This window comes from Eulemur rufifrons, chromosome 4, assembly GCF_041146395.1.
Source record: "Eulemur rufifrons isolate Redbay chromosome 4, OSU_ERuf_1, whole genome shotgun sequence".
NCBI classification, from domain to species: Eukaryota; Metazoa; Chordata; class Mammalia; order Primates; family Lemuridae; genus Eulemur; species Eulemur rufifrons.
The window spans coordinates 81,974,721-81,992,365 of record NC_090986.1 but is presented as its reverse complement, the minus strand read 5'-3'; the positions used below and the strand labels follow the sequence as shown (position 1 = coordinate 81,992,365).

At 34.3% G+C, this 17,645-nt stretch overlaps 1 protein-coding gene across 1 annotated transcript in view; it reads left to right on the top strand.

The window, feature by feature from the left end:
• The window catches only part of ZMYM2 (zinc finger MYM-type containing 2), an 82,873-nt gene that overhangs the window by 31,922 nt on the left and 33,306 nt on the right, over positions 1-17,645 (top strand). Inside the window, exons 8-12 of the mRNA XM_069467461.1 lie at positions 7,765-7,915; positions 8,391-8,506; positions 11,676-11,792; positions 13,957-14,107; positions 16,600-16,772. Coding sequence (XP_069323562.1) covers positions 7,765-7,915; positions 8,391-8,506; positions 11,676-11,792; positions 13,957-14,107; positions 16,600-16,772 — 708 coding nt within the window. The remainder of the gene's footprint in view (positions 1-7,764; positions 7,916-8,390; positions 8,507-11,675; positions 11,793-13,956; positions 14,108-16,599; positions 16,773-17,645) is intronic.

Below are 17,645 nucleotides of genomic sequence, written 5' to 3'. Positions count from 1 at the left end.
TTGTCCAACAGTCACTGAGGAGAATTCTATTTATTGTTTTTTTCCCTCAGTCTTTTTTTCCTTCTGTGCGCCATTTGGGAGAGTTTCTAAGTTCATCGATCAACTGTAAATATCATACAGTGTATTTTTCATCTCAGATGTTCTATTATCTATAAAAGTTTCATTTGAGGATTTTTTTTTTTTCCTTCAGATGAGTTCTTGCCATGTTCCCCAGGCTGGTCTTGAACTCCTGGGCTCAAGTGATCTGCCTCAGCCTCCTGAGTAGCTGGTTATAAGCACATGCCACTGTGCCTGAGTGTTTTTATATCATAAATTCCTTAAACTATTATATTCATGTTTTCCTCTACTAGATTTTGAATATATCAGAATATTTATGATAGTTCTTTTAATATCTTTGCCTGCTATTTTCATATCTATCATATAGGTCTGTTTTTACAGTTTGAATTTCTTTTTTCCTTCTTGGTAATGGGTCATATTTTCATGCTGTTTTGCAAAATGCCTGGTAATTTTTTATTTGATTTTGAATATTGTGAATTTTGCTTTGTTGGTTACTGGATTTTGTTGTTGCACTTTGTTCTGGCATGCTGTCAGATTACTTGGAATTATTTTTATTTGGATCCCTATGAGGCTTGCTTTTAAGCTTTTTAAATAGCCTTTGATAGGGCAGACTAGTCCAGGGCTCGTTTATTCCACTACTGTAGTGATACCTTCTGACTACTCTACCTGAATCTCCCTGTATTTTAAGATTTTCTCACTCTTGAACACGTAGCAACACAGAGTACTCTTGGCCTATGTGTGCTTCATGAATTGTTTGGCCTAATGCTTTCTTATGGGTTTGTGCTTCTTTCTCTGGCCTCAGGCAGTTTCTTCTCACATATGCATAGATCAGTTTTCAGCCAAAGACTTATTTTATGCACACCTCTCTGTAGATACTCAAAGCTCTTTTTTGTGCAGTTCCCTCATCAGTACTCAGCTTCCCAAATTCTAGCTGCCCTGAACTCCATCTGTTTCCTCAACTTAGTGAAACTGACAGACTCTGTTAGCTTCCCCTTCCCTGCAGTTGCCTCCAGGAAATAAGCTTTGGTGGCAGTAGAGCTCACTTGATTTGTTTCCTTTTCTTAGGTGTACAGTCTTGTACTGCCTTGTGTGCAAAGTTTGAAAGCCATTATTTGATATCTTTTGTCTAGTTTCTAGTTGTTAAAGGCTAAATGTAGTCTCTGTTGGTTAGGAGTGGAAGACCCCTCTGCTTTAATCTAGATGGAAATAGCAAAGAACCCTAGTTAGAGGAAGTGGTAATCAAAGTCTTTCTTTGTCTTTTGTGACCTTGACATTTTTGAATATAGACCATTTTCTAGAGTGCCCCTCAATTTGCATTTGTTTAGTATTTTTTCAAGATTAGATTGTAGTAAAGCATTTTTGGCATGAATACCTAATAAGTGATATTGTGCCCTTCTTTGTGCACATCAGATACTTGGTGTCTCTTTTGTCCCATTAATGTATGTTAACTTGGTTAAGTGAATGTCAGGTTTCTCTAAGGTAAAGTTGCTGTTTTTTTCCTCTGTATCTGTAATTTTTTTTATTGGGTGGTATATATATGATACTATATAAATATCCTCTTCAGAAAACTTTTTACCCACTATTTTTAGCATCCATTGTCAATCAGAAATTTTTTTTAAACTACAAAAGTAGAATATTTGTGTTAAAAGAAAAATTGTAAATGATACAGTAGTGAAAAAACTAAAACACAATGGTGAATAATTTTTAGACCTTTTTTTCTTTATACAAACAGATCTTGCAGCATAAAGAGATGATTACAGGGTTTTATTGAATAAATGAACTATAATTTTTAATTGAATTTATCTCTTAATCTTAAATAGCACAATATATATCATTAGTGAAGTTTGATTACCACTTCCTCTAATCAGAGTTCTTTGCTATTTCCGTGCTTTGGACTTTTTTAGTGTATATGGACAGACCATTCTCAGAATGTTATTAACACATTGACTGCCACACTAGAAAAAGAAATTTTTCCTTGGGGCCATGGTGTTTTATTATGAAAATAGAATAAAAACTTTGAAAACAAAATGATCCTTTCTAACTTAATGAAAAATTTGTTATATTGTTTTCTGTGTGTGAGTTAGGTTTGACTCACGCGGCACTTGAATCAATTTATACATTGCATGCCACGTGAGTTGTATGTGACTCATAACATACTTATTGAATTTGTTTCTGAGAATTGAGTCTTTTGGTCATTCTACAAGTATTTAGTTGTGTCTGGAGTGGACCTTGGATGGTCCTGGATGACGACCTCTGAACCATATCCCCTAAGTATTTGCAACAATGTCACGTCGCCGCATACTATCATTGATTTCGTTCAAAGAGCTGCCAGGCAAACATTCAAGGGAAAATGCGCAATTGGAAGTTATGGTAATTGGAGAACACAGTCCAGCACGCGTGGTATGCTGGGCGGGCGGCTGGAGCAGGGCGACAGGAGGTGGGGGAGACGTGCCGATTGACAGCGAAATGAGCAGAGGTTTCACAGCGCGCAGGCTGCTATGGACCTTCCCGCCTATCCACCAGTTCTACTTTAGTGTAGCTTCTGTGACCAGAGCTGTGATCATCACATAAGTTTATTTTGCGTTTTTCGTTCTCAGGAGAAAATGTCTAGAGAAAATGAGCGTAAGGAATTGTTGGAGGAAATGGTGAACGAAGTTTTGGACATGAGTGATGAAGATGTTGATCTATTTAGTGATGATTCAGAGGAGTGCCGTCCTAGTGGAGATAGTGGGGACAGTTCTGATAGCAGTTGCAGCCCACCGAGAAAAACTAGAAGAAGAACATTACATACAGATCTTTCCAGTGGGGAAGGTTGTTCAAAATCTATTACTGAAACAGTCGAAGCAGTTGTGGCCGATTTCAGTGAGAGTGATTCTCCGTCAGATGTTTCTGAAGAACCTGTAGTGACTAGTGTAAGTTCTCTGACCTGGGGTCCAGTGTCAGGAAGTAACATGAAGATTTTTGACTTCGTTGAAAGTAACCCTGGTGTTCCACCCGAAGTTGCGGTAAATCTCCATGAAAAAACACCTTATGATTTTTTCAAATTCTTCATAACAGATGATGTTATTGACTATATGGTGAAGGAAACTAATATCTACGCAAGTCAGACTTTACAAAAGGGTAATGTCAAACCCCACTCCCGGCTAAAAAAGTGGTATGATGTTACTTCTCAAGAAATGGAGCGATTTTTGGGAGTATTGTTTTGGATGGGCCTTAGCAAGAAGCCAAGACTTCCGGACTATTGGTCAAAAAATATTTTGTATGACAATTCAGTGAAAAAGCTTATATCACGTAACCGCTTTGAAATGCTTCTGAGAATGTGGCATTTCTCTAACAATGAAGAATGTCCTCCTGGTGACCGTCTCTTCAAGATCCAGCCACTTCTTGATCGTCTTCTTGAAAGGTTTCAGGTTGCTGTAGTTCCAGATAAGGAAATATGTATTGAGGAAACAATGGTGCCATTTCGTGGACGTTTGAGTTTCATACAGTACGTAAAAAACAAGTGCCATAAATTTGGAATAAAACTTTTCAAACTTTGCCTAAAAGATGGTTACACCTGGAATGTGAAAATTTATTGTGGGAAGGAAGCAAGATCTGGTATTCCTGTTTCATCCTCAGTTGTCATGAAGCTAATAGAAGGTTTACTAGATAGTGGACATGTTTTATACACTGACAACTACTACACCAGCATCCACCTTGCTCATCAACTCCTTGAGCGCTCTACGTATCTGGTGGGCACCCTGAGAAGTAACAGGAAGCTAAACCCGCCAGATGTAGTGAAGGCGAAGCTGAACAAGAATGAAGTAATTGCTCGAGAAAGTGACACAGGAGTCGTTGTCCTCAAATGGAAGGATAAAAGAGATGTGTTGATGCTGAGTACTATGCATGGCGAAGACACTAAAGTGGTTGAAACAAGAAAAGGTGTTGTAGAAAAACCACATATGATTGTAGATTATAATAATTCGAAGGCGTTCATTGACCTCTCAGATCAGCTGAAGTCATATTCATGTTCTTTGAGACGTGGCATAAAGTGGTTCAGAAAATTAGCAATAGAGCTAATCACAGGATCAGCTTTGGTGAACTCACTTGTTCTCTACAGAGTTGTGAACAAAAAGAAGATCTCGATCACAAAATTCAAAGAACAAGTTTGCCTAAAACTGCTCCAGACAGATGAAACATCTGCGGTGCCGTCCCTTCCCTCACCATCTGTGACTTGTTCCCTCGTGAACATGGGCTCTGCCAGAAGAAGATGTACTGTGTGTTATGAAAAAACACAAGCTGAGAAAGGACGTGAATATGCCATGAAAAGATGTAAACAGACAGCATGGAAATGCAGCAAATGTAATGTGTACTTTTGTGTAGAATGCTTTTTCCTAAAACATACATCAATGAAAAAATAATATGAAAACTTGAAAATTAGTAATGTAAAAAGTAATGTGAAAACTTGAAAAGTGGTTCATAGAGGTAAAGTGTTTTTCTTGACTTATGAGACTTAAGTGTAATTTAAAGGTAAACATAAGTAGAAAAATGGAATTTATTGATTTCTATTCATTGAATCCACATTTTCAGAATTAATTTGTCAACATTAATTGTAACAGTAAGAACATCAACAAGTAAGATTTTCACGAGCCAACTGCAGGGTTTTGCCCATGGGGCCACCCATCATGTAACATGTATGATATAGCATGGCAGTGTGAGTTGCCTGTGCACCATGCTGCTCCCACGGTCAAGAGACCTGTGAGTTATATATGCTTCACGAGGCCCCAGGCTCAAAACTAGAGTGAGTTAAATACAATGCACATGGCAGTTAATGTGTTAAATGCATAAAATCATGTGAAGGTTAATTTTGATATTCATGTGAAATTAGTTAAAACTAAAATATAAGGTACACCTTTTAAATTAGTAGACTGAAAATGAACCAATTTGCCATAAACTCCCCATGATACCTACTTTTTACCTTACCAATATCTTATTTCAATCAGTTCTGTCTTATTCTTTTTTACCACAGTTGTATGTAGGCTTATTTTCCCCCATGCCTAAAAAGAGAATATTTAAATTCTGAATTTGTTCCATTTAATTTTTTTTCATTTACATCATTAAATGCAAATTTATAGGATGCATTGAAAGTTTGTATGAAATTTAAAAGATTATTTTTAATACATTTGAAGCTGAGCAAACATGGCATGAAATTATATCTCCTTTTTTGCTAATACTCTTTCTTTAAATGGGTCCTTTAGTTTTTGAAGCAGTGGTAGCTATGAAAGTGGTGGTGTTGAAATAATCTCAATACTAATGATTCTGTCTTTCTGATAGTACTTTCTCATTCTCTTCAGGTAAAAGTACTTGTCAGTGTGGACCAGTTGCCTAGCTCCTTGTTTACTTGATGTCTTAAAACTGTTAATAATTATTTAATCATTCTGCCAATAAAATCAGTGTCAGAATCACATCCAAGTGATAAGACTCACTTTGTCAACTTGAATGTTTATAATTAAAATCAAATCCAAGGTTTGAGTAGATGTTTAGGCTTCATTTGTATTGGTAAAAGAATTCTTTATAGGTGCTGATACCTGGAGGTCTCATACGTACATCTAGTGTGAGCTGGTTTATTTTTTTCTCTAACCCTGCAAAACACGGTGGCAGATGTCGTCGATGTTTTTTAGTATTACTAATTTACACTGTGGTTTTAGGTTTTAAACATTCTTTTATCTTCTATTATTGATCTGCTTTCTTTTGTCCTTTTTCTAGTATAAAAATTTAAGTCATCAAATAGATCTCAGGAACACAAAAAATTAGAATATTCTCCTCTATTGTCCTTGTACCATTGGAAAAGTGATAATTAGATGCAATATTTGCAGCCATTTTTATTTGTTCCTTGTTATCGTTCTTTTGCTGTTGATAAGTACTTCTTTTAGGGGCCTAGCAGAGATGAAGAATGAGTTGATTTCCACTTTGAAGAGTAAAATCTAGGGTTTCCTTTAGGCTACATTTGGGTAAATGAGTAATAGGCAGCATGCATTTTTTTTTTTATAGTATAAGAGTGAATAGTACATACATTCCTGGCACATAAATAGCTATGTTTTCTCATGGTTGTTCTATTCGTTGGAAACTGAGAAAGTTGTTTTCTTTTTTTGATGTTGGTAGTATTTTTTTTTTTCCTTTTGGTTATTTTTGCCTTCAGTTTATTACCTTCATTTTCTGAAATCCTGTGGTGTTTGTGAAATTTTCCCATGCAGTTTATCCATTTCATGTGTTATTTTTGGCTTGATTGTCATCTTCCTTGACATCTGTTATTCACCCATCCATGGAACACTTTGAGGCTTTCTTATATTTTCATATTGTACTACATTCTCCTGGGTATGAAGATGGAGTTAAATCATTGCAACATCAGGTAGAAAGATGGATACAATTATTTTGTAACACGATTTGTGATATTTGATTTAACTTAAGGCAAGAAATTCTATAACCACTCAGAAAGAGGATCAAAAAACAAGTTGCACTTGAAGGCTTGCTGTTCCTTATGGTTGATTTCTAATTATGACTATCAGGTCAATTTTTTAATATAAACATACCAGTTCATCTGAATTATATTTTTGCAAGACTGTTCATATTTCAGTGCTACTGCTTTTTTCCTTGTAATTTTTAAAGCACCCTCTCCCCCCCTTGGTCTTTATCTCATTTCTTTGAATTACCTCATTGTTGGCAAATACAGTCATGCATCACTTAATGACGGGTATATGTTCTGAGAAATGCATCGGTAGGCGATTTCATCATTGTGTGAACATCATAGGGTGTGCTTACACAAACCTGGATGGTGTAGCCTACTACACACATAGGCTGTATGGTATGGCCTATTCCCCTTAGGCTACAAATCCGTGCAGCAAGGTACTATTCTGAATACTGTAGGCAGTTAAAACACAATGGTAAGTATTTGTGTATCTATACATATCTAAGCATAGAAAAGGTACAGTTAAAATATGGTATTATTTCCTTCTGTGTCTACCATTATATATGTGGTCCATCTTTGAAGCATCGTCATACGGTACATGACTGTATTCACTTGTGGCAGGAAGATTAACTTTATTGTCTATTGACTAATTACTAACTTTAGTTAATAACCAAAAATCATTTTCAATGTAGTTTAAACATTTGTTGAATTAAAAAAAATTTTGTATTTTATTGTGGTCAAATGAGGTTTAAATGTAGCAGATAGGTAGTAAATCATTTTTTAAGAGAAGATCTAAAAAGTGCTTGGAACAATAGCAGCTCAATGGAAATAGTATTTAAAGTCTTTAAACTCTTCCTTTGATGTACTTTTGATCAAATCTTGATTATTGAGGCTTATATTTCATAGCTCCATTTAATTTCTTCTGCCACATGACAAAGAAGTGTGGTCTCATTGTAAACAAAAAATACTGTGCCTTTCCTAGATTTTGAGTTCTTCCTTAACTATATGCAGGGTTTCTGTTCAATGAAGCTAACAGAGAAAAACACTCTATTTTTGAAGCTGACTTAGCTGATGGTCATTACTTTTTTGAACCAAATTTAGCAGTTGTTGTAGTTAAGAGTTGGCATCCAGACTTCTGACTAATCCTGTTTAGGGATTAACAGAATTGTTTGCAGAGACAAATAGTGTAATGAAAAATATGATAATTTTTTTCTAGTTAAGTTGTGATTTTTAAAGTTATCTTTTTATGTTTCATATTTTAGAAATATGGAAAACTGACAACTTGCACTGGTTGCCGAACACAGTGCAGGTTTTTTGATATGACTCAGTGTATAGGTCCTAACGGATATATGGAGCCATATTGTTCAACTGCTTGTATGAACAGTCACAAGACAAAATATGCAAAATCACAAAGTAAGTTTCAGGTATTTGGAAAGTTAAACTTTACAGCACAATTACTTTTTGCACAAGTAACTACTCCTTTAACTTTGCTCTTATCCTTGTTTTTAACTGCTTTTATTTTAAAATTTTTATTACCACACTAAACTTTCTTATTGTAAACTGTTGTAATTATTTTGATCATTCTGTACTACTTTTAATTTTTTGAAGCTCTTTCTATATCTGTATTCTTAGCTAAAATTGTTGTTCCATCCAAAAAAATTATCTAAAACTGAGATTTTTTTGATGTAATCAGGTATGTTTTAGGGACAATACCAGTCTTCTTTTTTGACAGCATTTTTTAAGGTACAAATAATCTTTTCTATTTAAGGTGCAGATAATAAAAGGATAGTTTACAGAAGGTTACTTTAAAAAATAATCTCAGCAGTTAAGATTTTTTTTAAACTTATTACCTTATAATGAAATCAGATATATACCTTTTTCCTCCTAGGTTTGGGAATTATTTGCCATTTTTGTAAGCGAAACTCTTTACCTCAATACCAAGCCACAATGCCTGATGGAAAACTGTATAACTTTTGCAATTCCAGTTGTGTGGCTAAATTTCAGGTTTGTTATTTATTTTTAATTACCCCTGTTCCCAGTAAAATACATATAGAAAATAAACAGTGTAATATGCTTTACCTTTATCTTATCGGTGAATTTTTACAGTTTGTTGAGGGTCAAATTGGAGGGTGGAGATTCTAGAGTCACAGAATGCCTGGGTGTACCAGCTCTCTACTTTTAGCACGAATAATCTAATTGACATTTTAATTGTTACTATGATATAGACTTTTGAAGGAAAATAAATTTTAATATAGTTGAGCTCAGTGCCTAATGTGTAGTATTTTTTTTATTAGATGGTTTGAATAAATTGTAAATCTTAGCTGGATGCTTTGGCTTGTGCCTGTCATCCTAGCTACTCAAGAACCTGAGGCAGGAAGATTGCTTGAGCCCAGGAATTTGAGTGAGACTAGACTGGGCAACCTAGTGGGACTCTCTCTCCAAAAAAATTTTTTTTGAATGTGACCCTTAAGAGGAACTCTGTGAAAAATAGATGAAGGATTTAGGTATATTTAGCCTAGAAGTGATAAGAATACATGCTTTCTTCGTATGTTAGAAATGGGCCATGTAAAGAGGGGATTAGACTTCTTATAGTGGGCTTTAATTTAATACAGTATCAGTTTCAGGGAGATACTTTCCATTTTGGTAAATGTAAAGAACTTTCTGACATACCTCTTCAAATTTGGAGTATGGATAATCTCAGAAAATAGATTACTGGAAGTGTTCGAACTTAACGTAGTTGATCACTAAGAAGGAATAGTTTAGAGGGGATTCAAGTATTAGTTAGGCGGTACGATTAGGTTTACTTGTTGTGTGTGAAAATTTCAGGGTATTACCCAAAGGTTCAAACCCGTGCATAAAGCCATGCTTCATGAATTAATTCATCCAACAATTCTGCTTTGTTCCAGGTACTGTGCTCTTATGTTAATTTATTTGAACTGAAAACATAGTCTCTGAAGTATGTTATAATAGTTACTATAACACTAGCATTTAAATTGAGGCTTAAAATTCAACCAAGTGAATGTCATTTTTGTTATTAGTTGTATCCTCACCAAGCTCAGGTGATAAACCACATTCAAGACTAAATTTTTAGCAATTGGGATCATAGCCATTATACATCCTTACAGTGATAAATATTGTTTCTGCTTTGTTGGCTTTTCTTAAACGAGAAATTAAGGAATAATGATTAATTAGAAGAGAGAAGGGTAGCGTCTATGGCATGCTGCTTGTCAGATCTTGAACTTTATTCCTTTTTGATGTTGTTGGGTAAATTGAAAAATTTAATTGAAACTTGTATTGCCCATTACTTGGTAAGACCTTCTGTATATATATGCATTGTATATTTTTAAGAAATACAGTTGTCCCTCAGTATCCTTGGAAGATTGGTTTTAGGACCTCCTACATCTGTAGAAATCCACAATGCCTATGTCCCTGTTGTAAAATGGCATAGTAGTTGCATAACCCGTGCATATCCTCCCATATACTTAAATCATTTCTAGATAACCTCTAATACCTAATACAATGTAAATGCTATATAAATAGTTGCTATACTCTATTGCTAAGGGATGATGACAAGGGTAAAAGAAAAAAAGGACTCCCCGTGTTCATACAGACACAACCATCTTTTTTTTTTTAATTTTTTAAAAATTTTTGATCCTTGGTTGAATCTATGGACACATAGGGCCAACTGTACTTAATTTAGACTCTTAATTTTGAGAAATGCATCTGGATAAGCCTACAGGCAGCCTCATCACTCGGTCTGCATATAAATAATACAAAGTTGACAGATAGAAAAGCAACATTTTTGTCTTTTTTCTTCATCTCAAAGTAAACCATATATTTTGAACTGTATGTCTTTATTAGATGTTTTTCCTTTTAAAAGTTAAGATAATAGGATAGTGAACTATGCTAGTCTATTCAGGCTGCTATAACAACATACTTTAGACTGGGTAGCTTATAAACAGAAGTTTATTTCTCATGGTTCTGGAGTCTGGGAAGTCCAGCATAAGGCTTTGGCAGATTTATTGTCTGGTGATACCCCGTCACTATGTCCTCACATGGTGGAAGAGGCAAACAAGCTCTCTCAGGCGTTTTTTATAAGGGCACTAATTAGACCGTGAGGGTGGGTCTGGGAGCCCCACCTCTTGGTACCATCACTTTGGGGCCTAGGATTTCAACATATGAATTTGGGGGTAACACAAACATTCAGACTATAACGTATTTCATTTGTTTAGGAAGAATGGTTTAATGAGGCTCAATTTTTTGGAAACTGTAGGGTAATGATGGTTTTTATTTAAAAAGTTTATTCACCTGAATAGTCTTAAATCTGCATGTTTTATTTTTTTCACAAAGTTTGTGTTGTACAGTGTATGCAGAAGTTTTAAAAATGATAAAAATTTCTTTCCTCCCCCACTTACCTTAAATATATAATTAACTATTTCATACATTCAGAAGATTATATACTTATGTTTATAATGTGTTATATGGTTAAAAAGAATGATAATTAAATACCTGTGTACTTAGCACTTAGGAATTAGAAGGAAAAACTTCTAAAGTTCATGTATACTTATATCCCTGTCTTATTCTACGGATTGTTTTAACTTTAAAACAAAGATCAATCTGTACATCTTTTTCCCCCTAACTTTGTAGAAGAAATGGTCAGTTTTTAAAAGTAATGTAGGCTGATCTCACTGCTAGACTTGGGATGAAATTTATAGCAATTAATGCAGTTAGTTGGACAGATTATTTGTAAAGTAGACATTTGATGGTTTTTGGAGAGAGCAATAGAAGCTGGTTTTGTTTTTTTTTTTTTTTCACTTTTATTTGCTAGTTTAGAACTTGAGCAAATAACCTCACTATTATTTGCTTACATTTGCTTTAAGTGAACAAATTATCGTTAAACTGTATGATTTTTTCTTTTTCATATTATGTTCTTATTTTAGGTAAATAGCAGTAATCCTGTGGTAAAAAATAAGTTCAGTTTCAATGTCATAAAACTAACTTTGTATATTAGTATAATTTTTAAAGATAAAATTCAGAAATGTAGTTTTATATGCTGAAAAATTTTTAAGCAAGATATATATTACTTTCTGGACATAGTGGATATTTGACAATGATCATAAATAGAAACTCTAAAATGCATATCAGGCTCAGTGTATTCTGTTCTTTGTTTTAGGCTCTAAGTATGCAGTCATCTCCAAATGGCCAGTTTGTAGCGCCAAGTGATATTCAGCTGAAATGCAACTACTGCAAAAATTCCTTTTGTTCAAAACCAGAAATCCTGGAATGGGAGGCAAGTCACATTTTATAATGTATATTATCTAGTGCTAAAGTGAATGTCTAGTATAACTAAGGTATTTCCATCAGGAAACCTATTTCTTGGCTTTTCAGATTTTGTGGTGATTGGATTATTTGCTCTCTTATGTGGGAGTGGAACCAACAGAGGATTTCTTTCTTTTTAAGTCAAAGAAAAACTGTTGAAGTCGTATTCAGGGTATATTACACTCATAATAGTGTACAGAATGTCACTTTGTTTAGCTACATACCTGGAGCGACTATGTGTACGTTATTTTTCTCCCTGTCCTTAAAAATAATATCTGAACTATAATATCTTGTGTTACCCAGTACCTGTAAAAATCAGAATTTGTTATATACTATGTTGTTATTTAACATTTTATAATTGTGTTTTAATAAAAGAATAGAGGCCTATGAATCCTAATACAAGTTTGTCTGCCCTTTCTTATCACTATTACCTTCACTAGTTTACTAATTTATTTCGTCATGTCTTTTTGCCATTAGCAACAACTCTGATTGTTGACTTTTGTTTCCATGAGGGGTAAGAGATGGCCAGGTGGACGAAGCAGCCCTGGCTGCCCATTGCTTTCTTGAGCAGTGTACACCTTTGGCCATTCTTTCTTTTCATTTTTTTTTAGGCGTGGTAGGTCAGGGAGGTAGGGCATGGAGTAAGTAATAAAATGATATACAAGGTGTAGTACTAGCAACAGACTGTTTTTGAGACAAAATTTATTAGCAACTATTGGCAAGTCACTCAGTATCTAAGTCTTAGGCAAAAGTTGGTACCCAGATCTTTACTGCATGATTCCAACATACTTTGGAAATCTGAAATTTCGTTATTTTAACAGTGTAGTGACTGGAAAAATTTTTTTAGTTTATTATTTTGTTTGGTGCTGTCTCCATAGCAACCAGTCATTCTTTAAGATCGTCATTGTCCAGTGATGTTTTCAGTGACTAATGCTCTTTAAGTAACAATAGTAAGAATGTTGAAGGCCTTATAAGAGATAAAGGAATGATTTGGAAATGAGGAAAGAAATCCATTAGCAAGCACAAAGAATAGTATCATATAGGAAATGAAGATCCTGCATGAACTAAATTTTGATTTAATACTAGATGAAAGTGAGATCTTTTCCACCATGTCCATGTCAGTGCTACCCACTTCTGTAGTTGTGTCATTGTGTTGCTTTTATTTACACAGAGGTTAAATGTTGGAAGCAGCTAAAAGACAACTGTCATGCTGAGTGAGAGTTGAGCTTGTCCCTTAGGAGATTGGGAATTGTGGGGCCTCTTGCTTCTCTCTCCATACTTGGCAGTGTGGCTTCTTTGTTGCCTTCTTCCTCTTTTAAGTTATATAGTCATAACAGGGCAACTTTCTACTAATGATTGCCTTACTACTTGAATTGTTTCCTAGACTCTTTCACCTTCCTTATTTTGGTCTTCAGGTATCTTTGCTAGGTATTAAGTAGATGGTTTAGACTTAGTCTGTATCCTCCATAATAACAGGGCAGAAAAGCTACCTCCCTGTAAGTTTTAGCATGTTCGTAACTGCTCGGGTGGGTATTTGAAAAGTAGCTCTGGCTAGTTTGGATTTGGGGCCAAGGTAAATAACTAAATAATAACAAACCATGTTCCATTCAAGGGAAATAACTCTGTCTTAAGTTTAGCAGCATCCTGTGTGATGATACCAAATAGAATACTTTACCTGTGATACATCTGTTATTATCAAGGTGTTATAGGAATATGACTGAGCCTACTTTCCTGTCCTCAACAAAGAATATTTCTTTTTGGTTGAAAATGTTATTAGTGTCATAATTCTCATCTTTTTGTAGCTTACCTGTGTTGTATCTTCATTTTCTTCTTCCCATTCCTTCAATCCTATTAGCAGCACCAGATTGCCATCTTGTTTTAGTGATATTTTTACTCTTTAACTGAGTAATTTAAGAGTAGTTAATGGTATTGGATTTTGTGGAGCTATGTTTAAATTTAGCAGTGAATTGGTTAAACTAGTTGTCTGTGGCCTATGGGAAATGTATCCCCAAGGGTCGTAACATTAAATAGGTAAATGGTTTAACTTTGTTTCTGTAAAAGTGGATTGTTTATTTCTTAAACTTATTCTTGAGGTGGTTGTCATATACTTACCAAGGTTCCTATTGTGCATTTAGAACAAAGTGCATCAGTTCTGCAGCAAAACTTGTTCAGATGACTATAAGAAGTTGCATTGCATAGTTACATATTGCGAATACTGTCAAGAGGAGAAGACTCTTCATGAAACAGTAAATTTCTCTGGCGTTAAGAGACCTTTCTGTAGTGAAGGCAAGTGTATATACAGTGTTGATAACTTTTATTGATATTTAATGTTTTTTTGCCAAAATATTTTAAAAATATATAACTACATATATCAAGAGTAGCCTCACAGTTTTAATGTCACTGAACAAAAAAATAGAGTTCACTTTTCTGCTGACTTGCTTTGTTATTTTGTATGCATTTGTAGACCTCTGGGTCTTAAGATGTTTTATCTCTAAAAATTTGGTAACCTCTTATTCCATTACAAGAAAGTTTTAGAATAAAATAAAAGCATTATCATACCATGTTATATCTAAACATTATGGTCTGAAAGTTGGTTTTCCAAGTGGATTAGAATTGTCCATTAGCTTCATTTTCCCTGCCCAGCATTTACTGCCTAGCCTACAAAGGTTTGCAATATAATGTTCCCGAAAGAAAATCACATGCGGCAGTGCTACAATGGGAAGCTACTTTTTGGTGTTCAATTAAGGATGCCAGGGAAACACTGGGTTCTATTACAGTATATTGAAAAATTTCCTTTCATCTCATCTTCCTCCTTTTTGCTGTTCTGGTGCCAGGCAGCAGATTATAGAAATGAACTCAAGTTCAAATGATTGTTTTTTTATTTATTTATTTTTTTGAGATGAGGTCTCACTATATTGCCCATGCTGGTCTTGAACTCTTGGGCTTAAGTGATCTTCCCACCTCAGCCTCTGGATTAGCTGGGATTACAGGCACACACCACTGCGCCCAGTTAGAAGTAAACTCAAGTTTTAAATCTACTTCTTCAGAGATAGGAACTAGGGTTGTAGCTGTGGGTTTGGGCCTCTTCTTATTACTCCTATTCTCCAGAACGTCACATTCTTGTTCTAAGTTGGCTTTTCACTTTCTATTCTTTCCCAGGGCATGGAATCTTCATCTATTATTTTTTATTGAGGTTTTAAAAGTTTTTCTTAGATCTACTTTTTACATGGATTTCTACTGCTAGTTTGGGGCAAAAGGAAGTTTGGAAAGTCCTAAATGCCGACAGCAGGGAATGACAGCAAAATTGAAAGATTTATAAGTCCATTAAACTAGTGCCTTCATTTATACTTTTCATATGTAATATAGACTCATGTCTGTAAGAGGGTACTGCTTATAAAGCAAGGCATTCCTATCTAAGTTTAATTTTATACACTTCACCTGGAATTGAAGGTAACCATATTTTACTGTTATTTAAGAGCAAAGCCTATAAGGAAAAATAACAGATCTTAAAATGTTTCATTGAAAAGACTGATACAGAATTAATTTGTCTTTTTACACTTGGGTTTTTGTACAATCTCAGTCTTAATGATTCATAAGAACATATTGATGTTGATTGCTCACATGTCAGTGATATTATACATTTAGGTTATATGGACTTTACTAAAATGTAGACAATTAGCAAATGGGCAATTGACATTTAAGAACATAATTTTCAATTAGAGAAATTTATAAATTTAGATGGATTTAATAACAGGTTAAAAAGGATCTTTTTTTCCTGTTAAATGACATATTTTTTGCTTTCTGTTACTATACCTAGTTCTCTGCTGGAACCTGTCAGAAATAAAACACATAATGCCTAGTACTATCATCAAAATCTAGTTAGATAAAGCTAATAAAGGTAAATTTTTAAAATGTTTTTAAATCTCGTTCAAGGTAACAGAAAAGAAGTCATAGGCCATTACAAAAATGATTGCCAAATAAATTATATAGAAAACAGTTGCACTTCATGTTTATAGATAGGAAAGATCATTTAAAACTAGGTCGATGTGGGCAGTTTGTGGTGGAGGTGTAATTTTGAGCTCCTTATTAAAGTTAGGATAGGATTTCAGTAGATATATATGAGTGAAAGGTCGTTCTACTTAAGTGGCACAGTATGAATGGAAATATGGAAGATTATTTAATCCTTATAGAGATATTATAGGGAATAAATAAGATTGATATGTAAACATACTTAAAATAACGAATTTATATCGTAAATAAAAACATTTTATAAAAGGAATAGATAACAAAGTATTTTCTCTGGGCAAGTCTGTAAACCACTTAATGTCCCTAAGAGTCCATGTAAGAGAGGTAAGTTTGAAAATTTGGCTAACATGTCAACTTAGCTGAACATTTCTATAAATTTACTCAGAGCCTTTCAGTGGTCTGCATTGTTTCATTTCTCTAAAATTCCTATTTGTGGTGTGCTTACTCTGATGCTTAAGCAAGATTCTATTTAAATAGATCAAATAAAATAGTTCTGAGACATTACTGGATGTTAATGTCTTAAAATGTTAATTATTTGAACCCACATGTTAGATAATATATAATATATAACATATAATTATATAGTATTCCATATTCTGTTCCAGTTTTTACAGATTGGTGTTGATTACAGTAGGTTTACAGTTTTGTTCAGGATAGAAAGAATCTGTTTGACCTAGAAGATCTGTCTCAGTTGAACAGTTTTTCTTTCTTTTTTTTTTTTTGTTTTAATATTTAAACCTTATATTTTTCAGGTTGCAAATTATTGTACAAACAGGATTTTGCAAGACGTTTAGGATTGAGATGTGTTACTTGCAACTATTGTTCTCAGCTGTGTAAGAAGGGAGCAACTAAAGAACTTGATGGTGTCGTGAGAGATTTCTGCAGTGATGACTGCTGTAAAAAATTTCAGGATTGGTATTACAAGGCGAGTAACTCCAAATTTTTATTACAGCAGCTACTTTAACCAGTATTGAAAAATATTGTGTAGCTGTTACCATTACAAATATGGCAACTTATTTTAAAAATGTACACACTTTAGGCCTAGCCCTTATTATACTGTTCATTAAAATTATTTTGTCATTTCAGTTTGTTCTTTATAACTTGAAGTAGCATTTTTATTTTTTTTTGTTTTTATATAATTTAGGCATTACCAAAAGACTAAGATGTACCTGTATTTCAGCAGTGTAGTTTTTTAACAAAACAGATTATTTCCCTAAAATTTGTTGTGTCTTTATTTCACTAAATAGAAACATTTTTTACTACATTATCAGTGTTGAACATTAGCAGGAAATTGTTTTAGATACTTGGGATATGTTTTAAAAACATTTTTTTTTTTTTTTTTTTTGAGACAGAGTCTCACTCTGTTGCCCAGGCTAGAGTGAGTGCCGTGGCGTCAGCCTAGCTCACAGCAACCTCAAACTCCTGAGCTCAGGCAATCCTCCTGTCTCAGCTTCCTGAGTAGCTGGGACTACAGGCATGCACCACCATGCCCGGCTGATTTTTTCTATATATATTTTTTTAGCTGTCCATATAATGTCTTTCTATTTTTAGTAGAGATGGGGTCTCGCTCTTGCTCAGGCTGGTCTCGAACTCCTGAGCTCAAATGATCCGCCCACCTCAGCCTCCCAGAGTGCTAGGATTACAGGCGTGAGCCACCACACCCGGCCTTAAAAACATTTTGTTCTTTTTTGCCTTTTTAATTGTGGATTTTTGGAGACTTTCAAATTGAAAGGACATTGGAGACCAAAAACTTTTAATTTGAAACTGTAAATAAATATGTGTGTGTGTGTCCTATTAA